This window comes from Perognathus longimembris, chromosome 15 (assembly GCF_023159225.1).
Source record: "Perognathus longimembris pacificus isolate PPM17 chromosome 15, ASM2315922v1, whole genome shotgun sequence".
Taxonomy (NCBI): Eukaryota; Metazoa; Chordata; class Mammalia; order Rodentia; family Heteromyidae; genus Perognathus; species Perognathus longimembris.
In genome coordinates this window covers 20190999-20218968 of record NC_063175.1, presented here as the reverse complement: position 1 = coordinate 20218968, position 27970 = coordinate 20190999, and the positions used below count along the sequence as shown (strand labels likewise).

Genomic DNA, 27970 nt, shown 5'->3' with positions numbered 1-27970 from the left:
TTATCACACAGACTGCCGCAGTTTCTCTCACACTGATAGGGAAATTGGGAAAGAGCCAAGAACCAACAGCTGCAGAGGATAGAGAACAAATTCTCCATGGACGTCCCTTCCACATGCTTGAACAGGCGCTCTGGCCCCCTGAGGTCCAGGGTCCCTGCATTATTTTAGTTGTCACTTCTATACGGAAATAGAAGTCAGGATATGACTAAGCTCTGCAGAGAGAAAAGATCATGGTCAAAACAAAAAAACATTCTTTTAGAGAAGTAGAATTTTGTGCTTTCGGGCTGGGAATATGGCCTAGTGGTAGAGTGCTTGCTTTGTATACATGAAGCCCTGGGTTCGATTCCTCAACACCCCATATATAGAAAAGGCCAGAAGTGGCACTGTGGCTCAAGTGGTAGAGTGCTGTTCTTGAGCAAAAAGAAGCCAGGGACAGTGCTCAGGCCCTGAGTTCAAGCATAATCTGTGTTTGGATCATTTGAAATTAGTTAAGTCTGAGGAAATTAGAGGCTCGTGTCTTTTATTTGTTTATTTTGGTAGTGCTGGGATTTGAACACAGGGCCTTAGGCTTGCTAGGCAGGCATTCTACCACTTGAGCCACTGTCTCAGCTCCTTTTGTGTATTGATTATTTTTAAGATAGAGTCTCGCTTTCTGCCTGGGCAGGCCTGGCCTGATTCTGGACTATTTCCCATGACTTCTTTTTTTTCTTTTCTGGCCTAAGCTTACCTCTTGAAATGCAGTCCTCTGATCTTCGCTTCCCAAGTAACTGGGATTACAGGCTTGAGGAATTGTGCCTGTTTTCATTGTGTCTTTTGTTCTGAAAAATTTGATTATCAGTTGTAGGGGTGAAGGACATACTGCTGGCACATTCTGTGCTCTCTTGGTAGATGATGAACCCTCAGGAAGTGCCACCTGTTTGTCCAGTGTGCCCAGAACTGAGAGACAGACCAAGGTTCAGAAGTCTGGAGGGCAAGGCTCCTGCAGATGCTCAGAAATTCTAGATTTAGAAGGATTAAGCTGTCTGCTGTAGAAATACTTAATTCCTTTGCTTGGGACATTTTTGGAAGGCTTTCTGCTTTTTTAATCTCCTGACTTTTTGTTTGTGACCAAGTTCAAATTCCAGAGAGGGAAGCAGCCAATATGTGTGATTATTTCCTCTTGTACCAAGTGGAACTAAAAGAATGAACTTACTTCACGAGAAATAAATGTACCCTTTGGACCTGAAGCTACATGAGTATGTGCAATCAGTCTGGCTGCTGTGCTGTTTGTGTAGTAATTAAACATGAAAATGGAAAACGATGTCAGGGGAATGTGTACATGTTCTTTTTTTAGACATAAGGCCAAAAAGCAGAAAGAATCTTTAAAACAAAACACCCCTCCCTGCATTCTGCCCTGTGCAGATGGCTGCCTGGTGAAGAGTAAAGATCTTAAGGGTTGGGTTGAATGGGGTATGTATTTTGGCTCCATACTTCAAGAATTACTCAGTCTCATGCCAATAACCCCTAGCTATTCATGAGGCTGAGATCTGAGCATCAAAATTCAAGGCCAGCCCATAGAAGGAAAAAGCCTGTGAGACTCTTATCTCCAGTTAACCAGCAAAAATCCAGAAATGAAGCTGTGGCTTAAGTAGTATTCCAGCCTTGAGCAAAAAAGCTAAGGGATGGTGCCCAGGCCCTGAGTTCAAGCTTCAGAACAGACAGACAGGCGCGCGCGTGCGCGCGTGCGCGCACACACACACACACACACAAATATAGACTGAATAATGTTTCTTAACTTCCCTGAGCTCCAGCTAAAAATGGGGACAATAGACCCTCCTAGAGTTATTAGGAGAATAGAAAAAGGTAAAGATATCATGTGTTGGGTATAGGGCCCTTCCGGAGACCTGCTCTCACTAATGGTCTTTTTGATTATCTTCTTATAAGGCAGTGCCAATTACAGAATCCTGGAATATGGGAGATAATTTAGAGCTAGGCTGTTCAGTGAGCCCAGAGGCTGCACTGCTAGCTTCCTGGGGCAGTTGGGTGGGAGGGTAGGGATGTCAGCCATTCTGGTCATTGTATCACCATCTCTGTGCTCCTCAGGTGACCTCTCCAGTGTTTTGGACTTCCCGTTCCTGTCCTTCTACAGATTCCATGGCAGCTGCTGTGCCAGGTAATCTTGAGCTCCTTGATTTGCATGTTTTCTGAGGTCAGCTGTGACCTTATCACTGTGAAGATCAGATCCCCCTTCATGTGAGCGAAGTGAGTGGCAGAAGCGAGTGATGCATCTCCAGGTAGTTAGCAAGCATCAGGAGGAAAATGTTCTGGACCAGCAGGAGTCTGGTCATTCTTATTGTCATGCCTGTAAATATACTGGTGAGCTGAGCTTCTTTTGCTTTTTACAACCCCACAAGGAAACCCCATATAGAATGTGAACATATAAAACTTCAACTTATATATGAAACAGATTCAGGTCCAAGAGAGATTGGGGTCCATAGTCTCAGCCTCTCAGCGTCTACCTGGGCCTGAAGGCAACAGCCAAAAACTCTTCATTGTGGAAATCAATGACTGGGTAATGCCTGGAGAACAAGATCACCACTAGTCTTTGGCCTTGGGAAAGCCTCAAGGATGTGGACCAATCATGTAGATAACTGCACTGAAGTTCATATTCCCACTAGGGTTTTTACTTTCTTGGTACTGAGTCCCACACTTTTCCTGGACAAATGTTCTAGCTTAATATACACCTGTAGGCATTTTGCTTTTAGTTTGTTTTGCAGATAGACTTTGATTTCTTTGGGGCCAGGCCAGCTTCAAATTGAAATCTTGTTTCTACCTCCCAAGTAGCTGGAATTACAGGTGTGAGCTACCGTGCCCAGCAGTTTCTCTTTGTGATCATTTGGCATATAGGCAGATGGTACAGAAGCAGAGGTCAGTGCTTGTTTAGGTGTTAGGAACAAGCATCACTTCACAGGTCATTGGTGTTGGCTTTGAGGAGTGACACTGGCTGTACTTCTCCATCGAAATCATGCAGTTTTCACCAGCATGATAAACCATGTGCTTTGATTTAAAGATTAGAAACTGTTAATTTGATTTAATTCTCTTAAATTTAGCCTTTGGCTAAGAGTGTGTCTAGTTTTCCTAGGTCATTTTGTTGCCTTCTCCATGGCCATCTCCCAGACTGAGATTTGTCATGGTGAGGAGGTCTGAGGAGAGGGCTCAGAGGGGGTCATGGGAACCTGAAGGTTCACAGGTGCCATGATTCAGAGACCCTAGGAACAGGGTGTCTCCTATTCCTGGGGTCCTTTCTCTGACATTCCTATCTGCCCCTACAGCAAGGGAGAGGAGAGCTAAAAGAAGAAGGAGGAAAATGAATTGATGGATAGTGTAGAAACAACTCACAGATATAACCAGTGATTGTTCATTGCCTAAGCACACTGTTGCGAAAGCAGGACCAGCTTATCATTTCCAGAATCTTTCCTAAGGGGAAGCTCAAGGTAGAATCTCACCCTTCCTCCTGCTGGAGGTGGAGAGCAGAACAGAAGCCCAGAGGGGAAGGAGATTTGGGGGGGGCGGAGAGAGCTGGATCAGCCTGTGACCTGTGCTAGGTTAGCTTCCAGGATGGGGGCGGATCTACAAGGAAGAGTCCTTTCTACTGCCACAGCTGCCTGGAGCTTCTCTGTTTAGCTAGTCAAGAATACAGCTCCTCTGATCCAAAACTTCCGCAAAGTAGCAAGATACAAAATTAATCCACAATAATGAATAGCTTTTCTGTATGCCAACAATGAGAAGGGAGAGGCTGAAATTAGGAAAGCAACTCCTTTTTCAGTAGCCTCAAAAAAAAAAAATCTAAGGGGGCTGGGAATATGGCCTGGTGATAGAGTGCTTGCCTTATATACATGAAGCCCTGGATTCGATTCCTCAGCACCACATATATGGAAAAAGCCAGAAGTGGTGCTGTGGCTCAAGTGGTAGAGTGCTAGCCTTGAGCAAAAAAAGAGAAACCAGGAACAGTACTCAGGCCCTGAGTTCAAGCCCCAGGACTGGCAAAAAAAAAAAAAAAGAAAAAATTCTAGGAATCAACTTAACCAAAGAAGTGAAGGACCTCTGTAATGAAAACCTTAAAAATCTGAAAAAGGAAGTTAAAGCAGATCTAAGGAAGTGGAAAAAAACTCCCATGCTCCTGGATGGGGAGGATCAAGATCATGAAAATGGCAATGTTGCTAAAGGCTATATACAAATTCAATGCAATACCCATCAAGATCCCAACGTCTTTCTTTAATGAAATAGAAGAAGCAACCCAAAAGTTCATATGGAACAATAAAAGACCTCAAATAGCAAAAGCAATCCTTAACAGAAAGAACAGTCCTGGAGGAATATCAATACCAAATTTCCAACTCTATTACAAAGCTACAGTAATAAAAACAGGACAGAGGACCAATGGAATAGAACTGAAGACCCAGAAATGAACCCACAGACTTATGGTCACCTAATCTTTGACAAGGGAGCCAAAAAAAATAGGATGGAAGAAAGACAGCTTCTTCAACAAATGGTACTGGCAGAATTGGTTAAATACATATAGAAAACTAAAGTTAGATCCTTGTATATTACCCTGCACCAGAATCAATTCCAAATGGATCAAAGACCTCAAGATAAAATTAAATACCCTAAAAATATTACAGGAAGGAATGAGAAAAGCACTAGGACTCCTTGGCACAGGCTGAAACTTTCTTAATAAAACCCCAGAAACACAACAAATCGAAGAAAGTTGGGCAAATGGGATCACATTAAACTGTAGAGCTTCTGCACAGTAAAGGACATAGCTAGCAAGATAACTAGAAAGCCCACAGTTTGGGAGAAGATCTTCACTATCTATATAATAGATGAGGGCCTCATATCTAAAACATACCTACAGCTCAAGAAATTAAATTCCTCAAAAAAAACCAAAACCCTCCAAAGATACAACCACCACACGAACAGGTAAAGACTTAAGATAGTCTTCTCTAAAGAGGAAATATGAATAGCTAAGGGGTACATGAAGTAATGCTTAATATCTCTGGCCATAAAAGAAATGCAAATTGAAACAACATTGAGATTCCATTTCACACCAGTTAGAATGGCCATTATAAAGAAATATAATAACAACAGATGTGGCCAAAGGGGAACACTAGTATGCTGTTGGTGGGAATGCAGATTTGTTCAACCAGTCCAGAAAGCAGTATGGAGGTTCCTTAGAAGACTGAACAGAGCTCCCCTTATGATCTAGCAGTCCCACTTCTGGGCATTTACCCAAATGACCACAAACAAGGCCATCATACTAAAGTTACCAGCACAACCATATTCATTGCAACATTATTTACTATAGCTAAGATATGGAACCAACCCAGATGCCCCTCAGTAGATGAATGGATCAAGAAGATATGGAGTTCTATGTCTCCATCAGAAAGTATGACACTGCCCCATTTGTAAGGGAATGGAAAGACTTGGAAAAAAGTATATTACCTAAAGTATGCCAAACCCAAAGAAAAGTTGATTGCATGATTTCCTTCATTTTTGTAAGGACTAGAATAAGTCTATGATATTCCTTTTTTTTTTTTTTTTTGCCAGTCCTGGGGTTTGAACTCAGGGCCTGAGCACTATCCCTGGCTTCTTTTTGCTCAAGGCTAGCACTCTACCATTTGAGCCACAGCACCACTTCCAGCTTTTTCTATATATGTGGTGCTGAGGAATCGAACTCAGGGCTTCATGTATATGAGGCGAGCACTTTACCACTAGGCCATATTCCCAGCCCAAGTCTATGATATTCTTAACAGGGGATCTGAACAATCCAATTGTTTAATACACAGGACCATATATGATAAAATATATCAATATGAACTCCAAGATATGGAAACAGGAGGTGTTTGTTATGTCCTGTATGTAGTTTTTTTATTTTATTTCATATGTCTTAATTTTCTATACCTTGTGTCTTATTATTTAACCAGGGGAAGGGAAAGGGAATCAGAGACAGCAGGTCAAAGGATGAACTAATGCAACAATGACACTCATTTGACACTAGCTTGGATATCAACCTTACAACTTGTGGGGAGGGGAAAAGGGAGGGATAAGCAGGAGAAAATGGAGGATGGGGTAGCATTGTTTAAAAACAAATGTAATCATTACCTTACTTATGTAACTGTAACCTCCCTGCTCATCGCCTTTTTAGTAAGGATAAAATTAATTTAAAAATAAGAATTAAAAAAATATCAACATTGTGAAGGAAAAAAAAAGACTACAGCTCCTTAGCTGAGGTTTAAAGATTGGTGGAGACCTGGATTCTAACTATATCTGTCCTCCGTTCCCTTGTTACTAAAGTGGGATTTGGGGGCTAAGAAATCTTTTTGATCTAAGTTTCTGGATACTATCACCTAATAGAATAAGCTGTGCTTATTCCTACCTGAGGGATACAAAACCTGAGACAGGCAAAAAGGAGGAAGATTCGCTGAAAGTCAGGTAAGGATATATCTTCAGCTTGCTTGATCTGTTCACAATAGGCTATGAACACACACACACACACACACACACACATACATACACACCCCTGCCTTTCAAGTATGAGACTCGTACACACACACACACACACACACACACACACACACACACACACACACACCCCTGCCTTTCAAGTATGAGATTCGTACAACTATCCAGGCTTCCGTGAACAGACGCAAGTGTGAACAAACTTTGTAGGCCATCAGGGCCAAACCTGCTGCAAGATTCCCAGAGGGAACCTGTGTCCCCTCCCTGCACTTGCCTCAAGGCTGTGACTTGAGCCTGGTGATATGAAAACACGTTGCTGCCCAATGTGGTCCTAGGAATGTTTGATATACTCCAGCCTGACAAGTATTTCTTTAATACCTGCTATGGCCAAAACAGCATGTTAGTCGCTTTCTGAAGAAATAGAATGAGCAGCTCAGGATGAGGCCTTTGCCACTCAGAGCTTAGGACCAGGTTGGAACCACTCACTCAAGCCTACATTAAGTCAGAGGGACGTACTGCATTGGAGCATCTAGAGGCACAAGTGAAGTTAGCTCATACAACCCCCCTGGCTTTTGGTGCAGTTGCAGTTATATCACTTTTCAATTGAGAATAAAAGCCCCAGGTGTGCTGTGGTACATGCCTGTAGTCCCAGCTACTTGAGAGGGACATAGTAAGATCACAGTGTGAATCTGGCCCTGGGCATAAATATAAGACCCCATGTGAAATATAACCTAAGCCAGAGAGACTGGGGGCATGGCTCAAGTGGTAGAGCACTTGCCTAGCACAAGGCTCTGAGTTCAAATCCCAATCTGTCCCAACTTAGTTAATTTATTAAAGGCACACTGAAGCTACCACATGCACATATGTATAAGAAGTTAGCTTCCCTCTCTGTGCTTTTTGAAGTCTCTCTGCCTCGTCTCTTCCCCAGTTCTGCTTCCAAATGCTGGGAAGAGTTGAGAATGTTGAGCCCAACCACATAGTAACAGTGTTATAAATGGTTCCAGCACAGGGAGTGCACCCTCCTTATCCCCTGCAGTGGCAGTGCCCCTATTGGGCTAGGCATCTGAAGAGCCCTAAGGTGCTCCTCCCCCTCAAGCTCCTGGGGGGTGGGTGTCTGTCATTTCACACACAGGTACTCAGGGATGTGGTGGGCCAGGCTTGGGCACTGCTGGTTTAGCCACATGCATCACTGCAGTGGCCTTCCTCTTCAGTTTCACCTGGAACCCTGTCTCAGTCCAGGCCTCTCTCCTGGGCAGTTTCCCTTTGGAAAGACATTACATTTCTTCAATGGGTTGGAGCGGACAAGAAAAGGGGATGTGGGTGTGGGTGTGGGTGTGTGAATATAACCAAAGTAAACACATGAAAATGTCATAATGAAACCCATTTTCTAGAATTAATATATCCTAATAAAAAAACCTTTAATAGAAATTGGAGTTCTACCTTCACAAGGTTGCCAGAAATAGTATAGGAGGGAGCAGAATATAATTTCAGAAACCTTCCCGATTTCTGTCAGTTCCCATCCCTTTCCTCAGCTGCAGTGCTCTTAGCTGTTTGGGGGAGTAGAGCTGACTCCATCTTGATTAGGGTAACATGGTAGCAATTGTTAAAATGAAGTGAAATATTAGGTCAACCTGACTGTAAAATTTTGCTTCAGTAAATGGCTTGCTTAATTTGTTGCTTGCTTGCTCTACCCCCTGCATCAACCCCCTACATCTGTGCTACGCTTTTAACTTTATAAACCCCACCTCAAGGACTGTTGGGGGTCACAGTTTCAGCTCCCAAGTCTGTGCTTAGTCCCTAGCCAGTCAGTTCACTTTTTGCTACCCCAGTAAATCCATCTTTTTGCTTGAGACTGTCTCTAAGTGGTGGACTCTTGGAGGGACATGGAATCTCCTCCCTTGAACCCCGTAACACAACATAGCCCTTTATAAAAGAACTTCAGGGTTTCTGCTTTTGCCATTTTTCTCCAGGAATCACTAGAAAACACAGATGTATGGAGATTAGCAATTAGATGGTAGATGGGCGGTGGTGGGGAAGAGGGAAGGGGGTTGTACACCTGTAATCCCAGCATTTGGAAGGTGGTGGAGGAGAGGTGTCAAAGCTAGTCAGGGCTATAAAAAAGAGAAAAGACATGGGCTGGTAGAATGTTGCAGAAACTTGCTAACTGTTGTCTGAAGCAAGGTAATAGCCTCACGAACTAAAGCATATTTTCTCCTTCCAGTGGAATCTTAGGATTCTTTCTTATGCTCACCACAGTGAAACTGAAAAGCCTTCTAGCCCCAGGGCAGTGCGAAGCCTGGATTTTCTTTGCTAAGGTAAGAAAAATGAGTGTGGCCAGCTTCTCTGAGTCTGGCTCATGCAAAGATTGATGTCCATGCAACCATGTCTGGCCACCTGCCCTGAGCCCGTCCCTCCCTCCCTCCCTTCCTTCCTTCTGGTAAGCCTTTCTGAAGCCTTCCACCTATATTTATCAGCTCAGCATAGTCATATTGCTCCTATTCCTGGAAGGTGACTGTGTGCCAGACCCTTTAATTTACCCATCTGAAAATGAGAAATTTTGTCAAAAAATTTGTAAGGCTTCTGCAGTTCTATGAAACTGATTTCTAGATGCAGCAGAAAGTTTTTTTTTCTTTCCTTGGGGCTCTGAGGATATCCAGAGCCCACTTGACATTCCCAAAAAGAAAGGCCTATTGGAGGGGAAAGACAAAGGAAAATCTACCGACGGCCAGTGTGGGAGACTTCCATGAACCTTTCCTAGAGGGACTGTTGACAAGAATGGCCTGTGTGTATCTGTCACTGAGGCCTAAGAAAAAGAGGTGGATGAACTGTGAAGGGACACAGCAGAGAATGTGCCATCAAACTAAGGAGTTCCGGGGTAGACGTCTTCTTTCTGGTGCCTATCATTTTCTTCATGTCTAGGATGGGGTTTCATGGATTAAGACCCTGGAAGCTGCCTCTCAGGACTGAGATTCCTTTATTAATATAATCTAATGAATTAGGTATTGAAATTTGTGCCATTAGTCATCTATATGTTTTGTGTGTGTGTGTGTGTGTGTGTGTGTGTGTGTGTGTGTGTACACATGTACCTGGGCTTGAACTCAGGAACTATTCTTTTTTTGCCCAAGTCTGGCCCTCTGCTAATTAAGTCACACTTCTACTTTGGTTTTTTGGTGGTTTATTGGAAATAAGAATCTCTTTGATTTCACTGCCTGGAGTTGGCTTCAAATCATGATCTTCAGATCTCAGCTTCCTGAATAGCTAGGATTACGTATGAGCCACTGGTGCCTAGCCTATATGCCTTTTGGTTGAAATTTTTTCAGGGAAGGAGAGTATTTTTTTTCTTTGAGATCTCATACTAGAGTTTTCACCATGTGGTATTCTTCTTGATAGCATCAGTAATTCCAGTCCTGCAGAATGGAAGCATGGTTGACATACTGATTTCCAGTGTGAGGGAGTGGAGGGGTTTTAGAAAAAGAAACTTCTTCCCCCTCAAAAGCAAATGGAAAGCTGGGAGAAGACTCTCCTTACCACCTATTTTCATGGCATAAAAACAACACAGACTCAGAAAACCTTGTTCAGGGAAACTAGTCAACTTTGGATAGGAACAAAATGAGTCTGTGCTGTCCATGCCTGTTCCTGCCCGCTCTATCCTTCAGCTGTGCGAGTGTCATGTTTCAACCAGAGCAAGGTGGGCCATGCTGCCACTTCTAGAAGATGCTCCTCCTTTGGAAGATTGACAGTGGCCAACTAGCAGTGAGTGAACAGGAGAGGCAAGTGGCTCCAGTAGCTTGGGAACAAACAGTGACTTTAATTAGTTCTGGAGCTGGGCATTGGTGGCTCACATCTGTAATCATAGCGACGCAGGAGACAGATCTGAGGATCTTGGTTCAAGGTCAGCCCAAGTAGTAAAGTCCATGAGACTCTTCTCTCCAATTAACCACCAGAAAATTGGAAATGGAGCCTGGGGCTCCAAGTGGTAAGGTGCTAACCTTGAGCACAAAAGCTCAGGGATAGCACCCAGACCCTGAGTTCAAATTCTATTACTGACCTCCAAAAAGAGTAGTTCTGGGAGATGAGAGAGCCATCAGGGACTTCAAGGCTCACTGTACATTCCACATTGTGCTTAGTGTGTATGGATGAGCTGCAGAGACTGAGCAGGCCCAAGACTCCTTCCCAGATGTAAGAGAGCCAAAGAAAGTCAGGACAATGGAAAGTTAAGGTCACAGAAGACATGAAAACAACGTGAATTCAAGTGTGATCCCCAGACCCCACACAGAACCAGAAGCAGAGAGAAGAAACCTTCCGGCTCCCATGTTTGAACAAAATCCTGACTAGTATTTGCCAGAACACTGAACTTTGTAGACATGGGGATGAAGAGCAGAAGTCTGCCTTGGAAATAAGAATAAAAAAACAATTAACAAAGACACCATCAACTGTACTTTATATGTGAAGCATATTTTAAAGACTTAGTCCAGGAAAATTTCTACATAAGCAAAACAGTAGTTTTAACAGCCCTTGTCGGGGGGGGGGGGGGGGGAGGGCGGGGGGAATGACAGAATTTGGAGTTGCTACCAGATCTCAGTATTTAACCCAACATGAGAAACAAAAGGGGAGAAGCAAATGTAATGTGTATGCAGGAAAAGAGCAGTGCATAGGAATTGCTCTGAGTGACTGTCTTCAGATTTAGGATTTAGCAAAAAAACACAGCTGAGCTAGGCACCAGTGGCTCAGGACTATAATTCTGGCTACTTATGAGGCTGATATCTGAGGATCCTAGTTCAAGCCCGCTTGTGAAGGAAAGTCTGAGATGCTTATCTCCAATTAGCAGCAAAAAGCCAGAAGTGAAGTTGGGTACTGTGGCTCATGCCTTTAATCCTAATTTATTAATGAAGAGGCTAAGATTTGAGGGTTGTGGTTCAAAGCCAGTCCTGGAAAGGAAAGTCCACGAAACACTTATCTCCAATTAACCACCAAAAAGCTGGAAGTGCAACTGTGATTCAAGTGGTAGAGTTCCTGTGTTGAGCAAAAAGCTAAGGGATAATGCCCAGTTTCAAATCCCACTACTGGTATATACACAAAAAAAGTGTGGAGGTAGAAATGAGGCTCAAGTCTGAACAACCCTGAGTGAAAAAGCTAAGCAAGAGTGTGAGGCCTTGAGTTCATGCCTATACTGGTCTCATGTGCACACACACACACACACACACACACACACACACAACCAAAACAAAAACTCACTACTGAGTACCTATTAAAATAAGTTTAGAGATGGAAAGGCAACCATGTTTGAACAATTAAAGAAAAGGCTTACTTATTGAATACAGAACTTCAATAAAAGAGTTGTGTTCTGAAGTTTTAGCAAGGATTTATATTAGTATAACAGGATAAAGTTGGGAGAAATGGAAAAAGAAACATTTTGTATTCCCCACCCAGGAAATGGGAGTTTAAAGACTCCTCAAGCAAGAAACTTTTAAAAAAAGAAAGTGAAATACTGGATTTGAGAAACGAAAATTCTTTAGAAGGGCTCAGTAACAAATTTGAGATGGCAGAAATAAAGAAGAGTAAGCAAACCAGAATGTATAGCAAAAAAATGTGAAGAGAATCTCCAAGTCCTGTGGAAATCAAGCTTATAACTGTATGTGAAAAATAGTCCCAGAATCTCCTTGGCACAGGACAAAACTTTCTTAACAAAGGCCCAGAAATGCAACAAATCAAAGAAAGGTTGGACAAATGGGACTGCTTCAAACTGCAGAGCTTCTGAAGGGCAATGGACATGGCTTGCAAGATAAACAGAAAGCCCATAGATTGGGAGAAGATCTTTACCAGCCATGCAATGGACAAAGGCCTTATATCTAAAATATATGCAGAACTACAAAAATTAAATTCCTCCAAAACAAAACCTCAAAAGAACCAACAGCCCCCTCAACAAGTGGACAAAGACCTAAAAAGAGACTTCTCTGAAGAGGAAATGAGACACATGAAGAAGTGCTCTACATCACTGGCCATAAAAGAAATGCAAATTAAAACAACATTGAAATTCAACCTCACCCCAATAAGAATGTCCATTATCAGGAAAACTAACAATAACAAATGCTGGAGGGGATGTGGCCAAAAGGGAACCCTACAACATTGTTGATGGGAATGTAAACTTGTTCAGCCACTTTGAAAAGCGGTATGGAGATTCCTCAGTAGGCTAAACATAGAGCTTCCCCTATGACCCAGCAGCCCCATTCTTGGGCATCTACCCAAAAGATAACAAACAAGAACACACTAAACCCACCAGCACAACAATGTTCATCGCAGCACAATTTGTCATTGCTCAAATATGGAACCAACCCAGAAGCCCTTCAGTAGATGAATGGATCAGGAAAATGTTATACATATACACAATGGAGTTTTATGCTTCTATCAGAAAGAATGACATTGCCCCATTCATAAGGAAATGGAAGGACTTGGAAAAAATTATACTAAGTGAAGTGAGCCAGACCCAAAAAAACATGGATTCTATGGTTTCCCTCATAGGGAATAATTAGTACAGGTTTAGGCTAGTCACAGCAGAGGATCACAAGAGCCCAATAGCTATGCCCTTATGAACACATAAGATGATGCTAAGTGAAATGAACTCTATGCTATGGAAATGAGTGTTATATCACTGTTGCAATTACTTTCAACATGCCCTGTGAAATCGTAGCTTTTTTTCGTTGATGACCCTCTTGTATCCCCTTCCTGTGATTGTCCCCACACTATCACTGTATCTTATCTGAGTACCCTGGATACTGTATATACTTGTATTAGAACTGGGGAATATCAAAATTGAGAAACAACGGATAAAAAGACAAACTACTTCAAAAGCAACACTTGCAAAACTATTTGGTGTAAACCAACTGAGCAACTAATGGAGGGGAGGAGGAAAGGGGGAGAGGAGAGGGGGGAAACGAGGGAGGAGGTAACAATTTGTACAAGAAATGTACCCACTGCCTTATGTATGAAGCTATAACCCCTTTGTACATCACTTTGACAGTAAATAAGTAATTATTCAGAAAAAAAAATAGCCCCAGAAGAAGAGACAAGGATAGAAACTAATATTTGAAGGCTTGCTGGCTGAAACTGACAAATTTGATCCTAAAAGCTTAGTGAGCCCTAAGAATACACAAGAAGAGAATCTTACATAGACAAATTACAACCAAATGTTTAAGAAAAAAATCTTAAAAGCAACAAGAGAAATATACAGTAAATATAAAAAAATTCAAATTTGACTTTTTATCAAAAACAGTGGAGGCCAAAAATGATTCATTCAACACGTTGGAAGAAAAATCAGTCAGCCAAGAATTTGATATATAGCAAAATTGTCCTCCCATATAACAGAAAAATAAAGGTGCTCTTAGATAAATAAAAGTGGAGAGATTTATTGCTTCTAGACATAGCAATAATTACATTACATGTGAATGAACTAAATACTCCAATTCCAAAGTCATATTTTCAGACTGGATTTAAAAAGAAACAAGTGAACCCCAATGCTATACTGTCTACAAGGGACATGCCACAGATTCAGAGATATAAATGGGCTGAAAGCAAGGCAGTGAGAAACTGGAGCCTCCTACATTGCCAGCGGGTCTCTGTGCAGCCCTGTGGAAAATAGTGAGACACTTCCTTAAAACGTTGAGCACCAACTGACTACAATCTAGTAATTCTACTTTTAAGAAGCTGCTGAAAAGAAAGGAAAATTAGGTTCATCAAAAGCCTCCCATGGATGTCATTATTAATACTAAAAGAACTGGAAACAGTCCAATGTGAATTTATGAGTGAATAAGATGTAACATGTACACATAGTGGAATCCAAGTCAACCATAAGAAGTAGGATATTAATACTTTGTCATAACTTGGGATCTCTGAAACTTTATGCTAAATAAATAGCAGCCATTCATAAATAAATCCTATGGTATTGCTCAACTTTCTGTAAAATGTCCAAAAGAGGCCATGTTATAGGGACATAACTTGTATTATTGGTTTCTTGGTGCAAAAATTTACTGCAGATAGGCTCAGGAGTGCTTTTTGGGAGGGCGGAGGTAATGGAAATGTTCTAGAGCTAGATTGTTGTGATACTTGCACATAACTAGTTAAATTTATTAAATTATTAAATTTACTTGTTAAAATCATTTGCATTTTGCCTTTGTTATAGGTGCATTTTATGACAGGTAAATCATCCCTAAAATCTGTAAAATATTAGTGCTCATGTACTGTCTGTTTCTGTAGGCCATTTTCATACTGCTTTATAATTTGGTCAGACATTTTTTTCCCTCTCTGTGGCCATTTGACCACTTATGTCACGAATCTTCTTTCTTTCGTTTTTCCTCTAAATTGTAAGAGAGGCTTATAAAATTTCTTTCTCAATAGTTTATTTAGAAGAAGGAAGAAGTTTTAACTGGCCGCTGTGGCTATTTCTAATCAAGTGTGATAGATTGGATTAAATGAGCCATGAAGTTTGTTTCAGCATCAGAACATGGAGCATTCTCCCCACGCTCTTCCTTCTTCCCTCCCTGCTTGTGTTCTCTCTCTTTCTCTCTTTCTCCCTTTCTCCTTTTTTTCTTTCCTATTGAAAATAAGCTCTGTGGGCCTCAGAGGCAGGGCACATATCCAGTCTTTGGACCACCTACACATCAAATGTGCTAACATTTGAAACATCACATGATCACACTTAGTAATACTTCCCATGATGTCATTGTGACTGCCCTGGTGCCAGTGTATTCAGACAGTGACTCAGAAGGATGTTCCATTGGTGCCAGGGGAGAATTGGAACTCTGTGAGAGACTCTTAAGATACACAGGGGGAGCCGCCACTCAGGGAGGGGGGTGCCTTCTTCCTTCCTCCAAGGAGTTCACTTGGCACATTAGCTTCTCAACTCTGTGATCTCAGAGAGGGCTGCTATCTCTCTCAGGTCCTCACCTTTCTTAGTATCTTCTGCTGGTCTGAGAAGGCATAGGGTGAGGAAAAGACCTTTTATATTTCTGTCATGCTGGTTATTAGCAATCTGGGAATATGAGAAACATATAAAGAAAGTGAAAATATCAGAATAGTTAGCAACTTTTAGAAAATATCCCCTTTTTATTTTAAATTAATTTAAATTTTTTTTTTTTTGCCAGTTTTGGGGCTGAACTCAGGGCCTGAGCACTGTCCCTGGCTTCCTTTTGCTCAAGGCTAGCACTCTACCACTTGAGCCACAGCGCCCCTTGTGGCTTTTTCTATAAATGTGGTGCTGAGGAGTTGTATACGAGGCAAGCACTCTACCACTAGGCCATATTCCCAGTCCCAAATTCCTCCTTTTTATTTTGGTAAAATCGGGTATGTGAAATCTAATTGCATCTGTAAAAGGTTGAGATGTCCTCTTCCTTGTAATGAAGGATGCATGTAGGAAAAAGTGAGTGAACTCAAGAGAAAAGCAGTGGTGCTCGTGGATATGTGAGGTAGGGATAGTGGAATGTTCACATTTCTCCCAGTGAGTTTCTCTGGCAGATTTAAGTCCTCCCATGAGAATTCTTCCTGGGCCAAGTAGTGATTTCTCATTCCTGTTAATTTCAAACCAACTTGACTATTTTCAGAATCATTGAGAAGAAGCAGCTGAGATCAGAAGCAGCTGAATTTATGTTTCAGACAAGCCAGGGAGCAGGCCTCCCCAGAGGGCAGCCCCGCCAGGTGCCATGCGTCCTGCGCTTGCTTCCCCTCTCAAAGCTGCCTCTGGAGGAACCCTTGCTTCCATTGAAAATGGTGTCACAATTATCATCACTGTTCCATGTCCCAAAGATAATAACAGATCAGAAGACCAAATCTGTTCTTTTCATGGTTCTTGGGAAGTCATTTTTCTATACCTTGTTTAGGGTAGGTGTCGGGATCTGACGGATCCCTTTCTCCCCGATCTACCGGGGAAAATGCTTGAACCCCAAAATCTATGAAAGAGCACTCGGCCTTGCCTTCTGCCGGCAGAAGGCCAAGGCATACTCTTATGGAAATACGCTAAGTTGAGGAAAGGTTGCTGAAGCCTCCCCTCCCCCCAATCCCCTCACATGTCAGGAGCGGAGGCAGAAGAAGGCATCAGGGAGATGCCGTGATGGTTGAATGGGTCTCAAAGAATTTAATTGGGAGGGGAGGGTTTATATGGCGGTAATGGCGGGAAAGGGAAGGACTTGGGCCACTGGCTAAGCCGGGCTGCCCATCAGGTGATGTCATGAAACTTCCTTTGTGGGCTGGACAACCCTATCATGGTGGCACGCACTTGTGTTCGCCCCCCAGAGGCGGGGGGCTTCTTTTCCGGTTGAGGCCGGAAGGTGGGAGGGGCTCCCTCCCACACTGTCCCAGGGCTGGGGGAAGGGCAGCATCTCGCTCTTGGCGCCCTTCCCCCACCAAGGCCAAAACTGAGTCCCCAACAGGTAGGCTTCTTGATTTACTTTAGTTTGTTCTTGTTTGTTTTAAGGGTGTTTGCAATACTGGAGAGTAAAATCAGATTCTTGCTGAAACCCAGGTAAGAGGTGTGGCTCAGTGGTAGAGTACCAGATGGAGGTGAAAAAGTCAAGTGAGAACACAGGGCCTTGAGTTCAAGTCCCAGTACCAGTATGAAAGGGAAAGGGGAAAGGGAAGGGGAAAAAGGAAAGGGAAGGGGCAAGGCAAAGTTTCCATGGCAGTCACCATGCTGCTCTATGATCATTACCCTGTAGCCTTAATTATACACTGGCATTGTCCAGGAGCATTCAAAGCTGTCTCTTTAACACCTCCTGGTAGAGTAACATGACTGCATCCTGTACTGGGCTTCCCATAATAGGAGTTCTTCTTAAGAGTTGGGAAGATTCTATCCCTCAGGCTTTCTCTTCAGGTTTCAGAAGCTCCAGTAAGATCATAGCAGAGCCCAGTGTCTTTCATTTCTTGGTGACAGGTTGACATGTCTCTCACTGTTGTCAAGATAACTGAGCCAACGAGAACTCATGGTTACCTCAGTTGACTAGATAAAACTGAACTTGTCTAAAATAGAGCATGAACTTTTTTTTTTTTTTGGCCAGTCCTGGGCCTTGGACTCAGGGCCTGAGCACCGTCCCTGGCTTCTTCCCGCTCAAGGCTAGCACTCTGCCACCTGAGCCACAGCGCCCCTTCTGGCCGTTTTCCATATATGTGGTGCTGGGGAATCGAACCGAGAGCTTCATGTGTAGGAGGCAAGCACTCTTGCCACTAGGCCATATTCCCAGCCCCGAGCATGAACTTTTGAAAGCATGGTCAATAGATACAGTTGGGGTTCAATGGTTAGACTTTTTTTTTTTTAAATGTCTGAGACCGTTGGTAAAATTGTTGATGCTCTAGTGGAATTAATCACAACAAAGTTGAGTTCTTTTAATGTGGAATCTCTCTTCTCAACCTCTAGATCAAGTACTCTTTTTTATTTTTCACCTTGCTGCCCACCCCCACATTGTTTGTGCCAGTATTGGAGCTTGAACTCAGGGCCTGGGTGCTGTTCTTTATCTTTTTTGCTCAAGGCCGGCAAACTAGCACTTGAGCAATGGGTTCATTTCCTTCACCTTGCTTGTTGAGTTATATTGTAAAGAAGGTCCCAGGCTTTACCTGGAACCATACCTCAAACTTCTGTGGAAATGACTAGTAGACCAATCAATCTTTCAGGCTCTGTAATCAAAGTTCTTAGGTTCAGTTTTTGCCATGTGCATAAAGTACAGTATTCTCCCACATGCGTGTGTGCACACACACAAAACAAGAAATCCCAGGGGTAGTGTTCTCAGCACAAGTGCTTCTCCCTAGAGCAGGTTTCTGCTGGACAAAGGTCATTCACTTCTTCCTCTGCTGTCATGTTCTGTAACCATTGTTATCTCCATATCCCTCACTGTCATCTCCTCCCCACCACCCTCCACCCCGCCCCATCTTAGGTGGCCAGCCTGTTGCTAGTGTCCTGCTTTTCTTGGATCCTTGCAGAACAGTCAGCCTCTCCTATCATACTCCTCATCCTCTCCGCACCCCATATCACTTATAAAAGTTCATTGGCTTGTACAATTTCCCCAGTTTATGATTCCTTTTCTTTTCCTCCTTCAGTTGCGACTTAATGTCTTCTTGTGTTCTAGAATAGGCTGATGAGAATAACATTGTGAAATCAAATGTAGCTCTACTGTAATGTAACTTTTATGTTGACTGTGCTGGAAAAACAAAACAAAACACCAACACCTAATTATAGCTGTTTCTAATTGTTTTTCTTTCTTTCTTTCTTTCTTTTTTTTTTTTTTGCTGTCTTAAGCAGCTGTGGCAGAAATGAGAATAATTTTTTCATGGAAAATTAAAGCATAGAGGCAGCCGCATAATTTCCTTTATGGCCTTGAACTGGGCAATAATAACACCATGTCAGGTCTTTCCGTGACATCACTGATGAGGCGACAGAACATGAAGCAGCATGCTGGGAGCCACAGCTAGTGTTGAGCCATGTGGAAACACTGAGCAAAGTATCCAGTTATCTGGGAATTATTTGTTTATGAACAGGATTTTCCCAGAGGATACTTGGGAAGGGAAATACACTTTTGGGTTCAAGAAAAAAAAAAAACACATTAAATTCTGTTTCCCATTGTGAAAGTACTTCACAGGGAAATGAATTATGTGATGATGTTAATGGACATTTTGCTATTTTGGATAAGGTTGTTGTTTTTCTTATTTCTAGTTTAAAATTAATCATTTTTCTGGGCTACTTTTAGTACCATTGATCATTACAATGTTCTTTGTTGCAGAAATATGATAATAATTCTGAGTTTCCCAACTTTTGCTCTTTATTCTTACACTTAATTTTTAAAATAAATATCTTGACTGTACAGTTTTCATAGGTTCTTTTCATATCCCAGATAATTTCAAAGAACTGAAGTTAAAGTGATTTTTGCCGCATAAAAGCCAGCTAATTGGGCAAGTTTGCGTGGTGTCCCCTGGGAAAGGAGCTGATGTGTACTTGGCCTTTTGCAGGATAGTAGTGAATTATTATGTGCTGACTGAGCACTTAAATCAACTGAGCTTACTTAACATACTACTCCTCAGCGAGAAAGATGGGCGAGTATGGCAGTGCCCTCCTTTGAACCCAGCTGCTTGAGAGGTAGGGGGCCAGCCTTGGCAAAGCCTTAGTGAAGCCCTATCTCAAACCAAAGCTTGAAGTTGTGGTTCCCATCTGTAATCCTAGCTACTTGGGAGGTGGAGGTAGTAGGATACCAAGCAAAAGCACAAAACCCTATCTAAAAAAACACCTAAAGCAAAAAGGGCTGGAGGCATGGCTAGCAAGTAGGAGATCCTGAGTTTAATTCCCATTACTTTCCTCCTCCTGGCTTGTAATCGGTTGAAATGATCCCAGGGTATTGCAGACACCAGAAATCTAGGCCATATGGGTAATGATAATATTATCCTATGAGCTCCGCGTGCACCTTGGACACGCCATAGATGGTCCTGGGCCTCGGAACACAGAGGTTCTGGGTTGGGTTCCGGGGAGACCCCTCCAGACGACCAGCTGGGCTCCCCAAATAACCTGCGGGTGCAGCCGCCCGGGACACGGAGCCAGGCGCGGAGCCGGGATGCCGGAGCTGGGATGCGGGAGCCAGGCCATGAGGTTTGTTTTCATGAGTTCCAGTCATAGGTTTGAACTTGAGGTATTTTTCTAGTGGCTACAGCTCTATTACTTTTGGCTTTCTGGTGGTTAATTAGAGATAAGAGTCTCAGGGACCTTCCTTCCCAGGCTGGTTTGCACCAGGATGCTCAGATTTCAAGCTTTTTGTGTAATAATGGGACACTTATCCCTTGGATTGAGTAGATAGGCCCTTACAAGGCAGAGGATCTGGAGGGAGGGAGGGAGGGAGGGAGGGAGAGAGAGAGGAGAGAGAGAGAGAGGAGAGGGAGAGAGAGAGAGAGAGAGGAGAGAGAGAAAACACACCCTCTTCCCACAGGTTGACTTTGGAGAGATTACTTCTCCACCAGTTTTCTCGCCTGTAAACTTAAAATAATTATATATACTTCACAGAAGTATTGCAAGCATTATATAAAATACTAAGCTGTTAATGCAGCTATCACTATTTAGGGGCAGAAGGCTGGAAATGCTGTTTGCACTTGGGGTTCAGCTAGTTTGAGAGCTGTTGGTGGGTTTCAGCGGGAGCCTTCACTTATTTATTCAATGTTACCATCTAGAATCAAGAGAGATTGAAAATTACCACACTCAAGTGGTACCATAAGGTCTTAAAATGCTTCATTCCCCCCTCCCCCAAGTTTTTAAAGTAACTCAGGGGACCTAATTTTCTATTTTGCCTAACATTTTGGAAGTGCTATTCTGTTGTTTATTTATTTAAAAGAAAAAGAAGTATGAGCTTTCCAGTTTGCTGGGTCAGTGCAGGGGGGTTTCAGCTCCGGTGTGTATAGATTGGTGCTAAGACAGTAGGGACTGGCCAGGGTGACACTCACCTGGACCCTCGCAGTGGTTGTGCTAAAAAGACCAACAGCTCAACTGTTGGGAGGATGTGGAGTGATATTACTGGAGAGGATATGGGGGACATTACTGGTCCAGAAGATGCTAAAGCTAGACAGAGCCTCCTAGGTACACACCCAGGATATAGGCCTACAGTAGACCTGTCTGATGCCATAGAATTAGGCATTGGTGGCTCACAACTGTGTGACTGCACTACAGACCATTGAGTTGTGTCCTTTAACATGGGAAAGTTGAAATCTGTGCATCTCTGTAAAGCTGGTGGGTTTTTGTTGTTGTTGTTGGTGGTGGTGGTGGTTGGTGCTGGAACTAGGGCTTGAACTCAGGCCCTCCTACTCTTGCCTGGCTTTTTTGTTCAAGGCTGGTGCTTTACCTCTGGAGCCATACCTCTACTTTCTGCTTTTATTCATTCATTTATGTGGTTAATTGGAGATAAGAGTCTTTTGGGCTTTTCAGCCCAGGCTGGCTTCTAACTGTGACTTTCAGATCTCAGCCTACTGAGTAGCTAGGATGACAGGTGCACCAGCACCCATCTTAAAGCTCATTTTTTAACAAAAATTACATATGTTTGTATGTATTTGTTTGTTTATTTGGTAGTGGGGCTTAAACTCTGGGCCTGGGCGCTGTCCCTGAGCTCTTCAACTCAAAGATAGCACTCTACCACTTGAGCCACAGCTTCACTTTCATTCTGGTGGTTAATTGGAGATAAGAGTCACAGACTTTCCTGCCTAAGCTGGCTTTGAACTGCGATCCCCAGATCTCACCCTCCTGAGTAGGTAGGATTACAGACGTGAGCCACTGGCACCCAGCAAGATGATATTTTTTAAGCATTTTGTAGGTGACAAACTCAATAAGCAGTCAGGAAACTGTTGGTGCACAGGTGAATTGACAGAGTGGCTCTAGGGGGAAGAGGGATTCTTCTGTATACTTACCACCTTTATAAGACTGTGTCCTGGGCTCACAGGCTTTAACAGTTCTGAAGAGGAAAGTGTGGGTGGTCAGTATCTGTGACAGAGAATGGCGCTGGCCTGGCTCCTCCTGCACCAGGGAGGGGTAGGCGCATGCCAGCTCATGCCCGAGCTCCTTTCATGGGCCCAGAGGAAGGACAATGGTGCAAAATTGTGTGTTCATAGCCTTTATGAAACCATGTACCTTGTAAATCAGAAAGGGACAGACATTGTCTTTCTCTACTCTGACCATATGTAATTGGCAGTTGGCAGGTTTGTTAAGTTAAAGGCTCTCAGCTTTCTTTGGAACATACACTTGATTGTCTAAACAAGTATATATTCCAAAAGCAGAGATTTCTACTGTTCACCTAGGAGGCATCCTACTATGAATTGGCTTTGTGGGAGCACTGATTCACCTGTGTCTCAGGGATACCTGTGTGGCTGAGCACACACCTCCATAGCTTTGCTGCTGGAAGTCACATGGCCACACACATATGTAGATATCTCTGCATATGTAGATATCTCTGGTAGGGATTTTGGGTCATAATCTCATCTCTGCCTTCCTATCCTTCTTTTCCTTTTCCTTCTAATTGATGTTTCCACTCCATCTACCTATCTTTTTAAGCTTCTTGAAAATTCTTCCTAGAGCCAGTCATGGAATAAATAAATTCTCTCTGTTCCCTTTGGAGAAATATATTAAGTGAAAGAACAGAATTGAGTCCCTGAGAAATTTTGTGTGGTTCCTCTGTTATATAGAAATGGAACCTGACAGCCAAGAGAAGGGGATTGCCTAAGGTCACTTGGCAAGTTTGTAACCCAGAAAGGGAGCTCTACCTGGGCACAACACAGGGGGAAGCCCTTTTGCTGTCCCTGTCAAAGATAAAAACTGAACTGCAGGTTGAGTACTGATGGCACATGCTGGTCATTCAAGCTACTCAGGAGGCTAAGATCTGAGGGTTGTAGTTCAAAGTCAGCCTAGGCAAAAAAGTCTATGAAATACTTATCTCCAATTAACCGCTAAAAATCAGGAAATGGGACTGGCTCAAGTGGTAGAGCACTAGCCTTAAGAAAAAAAGTTCAGGAACAGGACCCAGGCCTGGAGTTCAAGCCCCAACACTGGCATAAAATGGCAAAATGTACACATCTCTCTCTCTCTCTCTCTCTCTCTCTCTCTCTCTCTCTCTCTCTCTCTCTCTCTCTGAAGGCACATGCCCATGCCCTTTACTGTTAGGCCATCGCCTTGTCCACTTTGAGTTAATATGATCCTTCATGGGATATATATTTCTTTATTTTTATTTTTGCAGTACTAGAGTTTGAAGTCAGGACCTAAGCAAGCACTCTACCATGTAAGCCACATTTTGTTTCAGATGGTGTCTCATACTTTTGCGTAGACCAATCCAGAAGTACAGTCCTCCTATCTCCACCTCCTGAGCAGCTGGGATTATAGATACTTGCCAGCTTGTCCAGCCATTAATAGGATAAAAAAATACCTTTCTAGGGGAAAAGGGGTTTCTAGCTAATGACTTTGATTCTTCTCAGTTTTCCTTTAGCTTTAACCATGGCTACTGCCCACCTCATACTTGACATTTCAATTAATGTCCACTGGCTTAGTTGGCTGCAGTTGTTCTTGTTCTTCCTTTTGTGTAAGATACCCCTTTCCCCTTCCACCTGACTCTTCCCTTTTTATTGCAATACTGGAATTTGAACTTGGGATCTTGCGCTTGCCAGGCAGATTCTCTACCTATTGAACCATGCCTTCTTCCCCTTTTGCTTTTGTTAATTTTTGAATAGGGTCTCAGGCCATCCTAGACCACTCGCTTCCTATATATGCCTCCTATTATGGCTCTAGTTACAGAGATGTCACACCATGCCCAGCCTTTTTATTGGTTGAGATGAGGTTCTCTCAAACTCTCTGCCTAGCTGGCCTTGAACTGCAGTCCTCTGAAACTCAACCTCCTGGGTAACTACGATTGTAAGCATGAGCCACTGCATTTGGCCTGGTAATTCTTTTTAAACTTTTTATTGGGTCCCTCCTCCTTCCCCTCCTCCTCTCCCTCTTCCTCCTCCTCCTCTCCCTCCTCCTCCTCTTCATTTTCCCCCTTTTCCTCCTCTCCCTTCCTCCTCCTCTTCCTCTTCCTCCTCCTCTTCCTCTTCCCACTCCTCCTCCTCCTCCCACTTTTCTCCTCCTCTTTCTCCTTTTTCTTCTCCTCTATCTTCTCCCTCCTTCTCCTCTTTTGGTAGGTAATAGGGCTTGATCTCAGGGCATAGGCACTGTGAGCTCTTTTGCTCAAGGCTAGTGCTCTACCACTTTGAGCCACAACTCCACTGCTGGTTTTTGAGCAGTTAATTGGAGGCAAGAGTCTCATGGGGACTTTTCTGCCCAGGCTGGCCTTGAACTACAATCCTCAAATCTCAGCCTTTGGAGTAGCTATGATTATAAGTGTGAGCCTGTAATTCTGTTATCTTTATTATTATCCTATAAATCTTACTAGTTTATGAGTGCAATGCATCTTGATTAGTGTTACCCCTTCCATCATTCTCTTATCAGTCTTAACCTCACTCATCCCCTTAAACCCTAGAATTCTTATTTATCCTCCTCACATGTATCTATGTGAAGTTTCTTCCTGTGACATTCAGAGCCTATAGCTTAGCACTTAGGTAATGTTGATATTATTTACTTAATAATATTTAATGATGGCTGATCTTGGCACTGTGATAACAGGTTCCTGCCTTTCTTGTGGTGCTCAGTGCACATAATTTTGTCTCAAGTTCATCCCAGCAAAAAACTCAAGACTGTCTTTCTTTCCACTCCTAAGTTCATGAAAGCATCTCCTAAAACATTTCATCCTCTTTTGACTTTTACTTTTTAGATTCTCCAAAAGAGCCAGAAAAGATATCTTAGCTGGATTGCTATAGCAAAATGCCATAGGCTAGCATTTTCTGACATTCTGGAGGCCGAGGACCCACACTCAGAAGTGGGGTGTGTGTGTGTGTGTGTGTGGTGATGGTTCCTCCTGGAGTCATCTCACTGAGTGCCTAAGACCTCTTCATTGTGTACATGAGGATGATGGAGGGAGAGATGGAAGAGAATGAGCAGAGAGGGGGTGGGAGGGAGCGAACAGCACAAAAGAATAGCAAACCAAGTGAGTGGTTTGTTGTTTTGTGCCAAGGATGACACTAGGGACTTGTGCTTGCTAAGCATGTATTCCATCACTAAACTGCACCCTAGCTCTGGTCCCTCCTTAAAAGAGTGATGGCCTCACCCTGCTAACCATCACATTGTAGGCTAGGGCTTCAGCGCAAGCATGTAGGAGGCATAATTCAGTTCGTAGCATATGGCTTCACAGGTGACCTGAGAGTTGGGTGATGAGAACTACAAGGCCTGCACATGGTCTGTCAGTCCCAGAGAGGGGATCCTGCTCATGACCGAGTCTTGTGCAAGCTTCATATATTCCTCTGGCATTCTCAGTGCAATCATAGAACTGGGTGTGGCCAGACAGGGGCTCACTTCTTCCCTCTGATCTCCTGTACAAATTGCTGAATAGAATTAAGGACATGGGTCAAAAACAGCTGGTTTTTAACAAATGGACTCTGAGTTTCTATCTTTGAACAGGCCTTGTTCCATATCCTTTGGCACAGCAATTCTTTTTATTTTTATTTTTCATAATTTGCCTTATTGTTATTATAGAGGTCATGTACAGAGAGGTTACATTTACACGAGTCAGGTAATTTCCTTTTGAACAGTGTCATCTGTTCCCTCATTCTCTCCCACTCCCTCCCTCCCATCTCCACCTATGAGTTGCACAGTTCCTTTATATCAGAGTCCAGTGTGCTCCTCTGCTGTACTTTTCCACCCTTTTTCTTCAGATTCTGCACTCTTCCTCCCTCCCCACTATCCCAGAGATATGCATGTGAATACACCATATGTAAGGTAAACAATACAGAATCATCAGAAAAAGAAAAAAAACATTCAAAAAGTCTTTTATTTCCACATCTTAGGAGTTTTTCAGTATATATGTTAGTTTATGTAAATTTGAAGAGGTGCTTATACATTGCACCTTTGTGATTATCTCCTAAGACTGTCCTCTTTTGGTCTGTCTCACTGTTTGTGAGTATCCAGAATCTTGTGTAATTTGACATATCCCAGTTCATGTTAGATCTAACTTCTGCATATCAGAGAAAACATGCACCATTTGTCTCTCTGAGCTTGGCTTACCTCCCGTAACATGATTTGTTCTAGTTTCCTCCATTTCCCTGTGAATGACATTATTTTATTCTTTCTAATGGTGATACAGAAATTTTATTACCCCCCCCTTTTATTTGAAGCATAACAGTAATATGAATTAAAGTTATTGTTATATTAAAAGGACAGGAAAAAATCCTCAAAGCCCTGGGTAACCATAATTATGAATGATAGTGTTTTTATTTAAAGTTTCTTTGAGCTTAAATTCACCTTTTTTGTGGGGGGGTGGGGTGATACTATAGTTTGAACTCAGGGCCTTGGGTTTGCTAGGCACATACTGTGCTACTTGAGTCATGTCTCTCAACCTTAAATTCACCAGATTTCTGAAAACTGTCTGAAGAGGTTAGATCTGTGCTTTGTTTTTATGAAAGCAACCTAGAAACCATGAACATGTTGGCCACATGCCTTTCTTTTCCATAAGCACTGAGTATTTCTGAACTTGAGAGATTGACAGAATGTTTTATCCCACAGGATAAATGTAAATGAGTACATTTTCTGAACATGAGATCAAGACACTAAAATGCATAGACTAAAAATCTAAGAGACTTCACATCAGGCCGTCACTGAATTGAGTTTGAAGGAAATTTAGGGTAGTCTCAAATTCTCCTTTTGTTTCTCCACTTGGATATTGCAAGAACCTGGGGTACATCTCAGTAGTAGGGTACTTGCCTTGCTGGTGCAGGGCCTTGGGTGTGATACCCAGCACACCCAGAAACAGCAACAATAAAAACTATATAAAGTGTTCAACTTCTTATATATAACTTGGAAAAGAAGCAGTGCTTTGTTAATTTATTAGCCCCTTTTTAAAAGAAAATTGTAATAGCAAATAAACCATTAACTGAATCAGTTATTTTAAGATGAGCTGAGATGGAATGCCCAAAGAAAACAGAGGAAGAGGCCAATCAAAGGCCCCATAAAGCACCATTCCAACATATGTTGTTACTATGGATTCCTGAGAAGTATGGCTACCAAGAGAAATGGCAAACAACTATCCAGGACAGAACTAACACCATCTGTACAATCTCTGTGGAGATTACAAGCCAAAGAGAAAAGGTCTACTCATTTCTGAAGGTCTGCTTATGCTGAAGAGCTCATGGTTGTAGGGGATGGAGGTGACTCAGTCACAGAGTACTTGCCTCCTATATGTGGTGCTCTGGCTTTTATCACCAGAATTGCAAAGGGAGTTCAGAGTTTTGAATGCTGCTACCCAGTGCTCCCCACTTCTTGATATAAACCAAGAAGACATATGGACGGTGGGAAACAAAGTCGAGCTGAAAATAAAACCAACTTGCCTGGGAGCCCCCAGACTTCCTGCTCCCCTGCAAGATGCAAGGCCAACTTCCCTTCCACCCTCCTCCCAACCCCAACACATGGAGACAGAGGGTCATGAGATTTTCTTGCATGGACTCAGAAAAGGAGACTGTGGAGAGCCTGGGCCCCTTTAAAGCCCCAGAGTCAGTTAGCTCGGTAAGTGTACAGTCAAATGAACAATTCTCCTTGCAGTAAACTTGGAAGAGAATGAAAGGATGAAAGTGGAGACTGAAGCACTTCCTCCCCCATGGAGAGAGATGAAATCAGAGGAGAACTATTTCATCCCTTCAAACATCCATAGTCACATGTATCAAAGGAGGAAGAGACTGCTCTTAAGAAGGTTTTCTTACCCCAGGCTGGTATACACAAAACACTGGACTATGACCTTTTATTTTTTTAATTTAATTAAAATTGTAATGATGAGTTAATAAGATCGTTGCTGATCTGAAGGATGTTCTGAACAAATAAACAAAGTCTCCCTCCTTGTTTCATATGGCA

At 42.7% G+C, this 27970-nt stretch overlaps 1 protein-coding gene across 4 annotated transcripts in view; it reads left to right on the top strand.

The window, feature by feature from the left end:
* Positions 1-27970, top strand: part of Tmem241 (transmembrane protein 241) — an 88253-nt gene that overhangs the window by 56057 nt on the left and 4226 nt on the right. For 2 of the 4 annotated variants that reach the window (XM_048363331.1, XM_048363329.1), the window contains exons 12-13: positions 2083-2152; positions 8717-8810. In XM_048363331.1, coding sequence (XP_048219288.1) covers positions 2083-2152; positions 8717-8810 — 164 coding nt within the window. Of the gene's footprint in view, positions 1-2082; positions 2153-8716; positions 8811-18769; positions 19557-27970 lie in introns of those variants that run through there. The other 2 variants (XM_048363332.1, XM_048363330.1) reach the window with 2 other exon arrangements.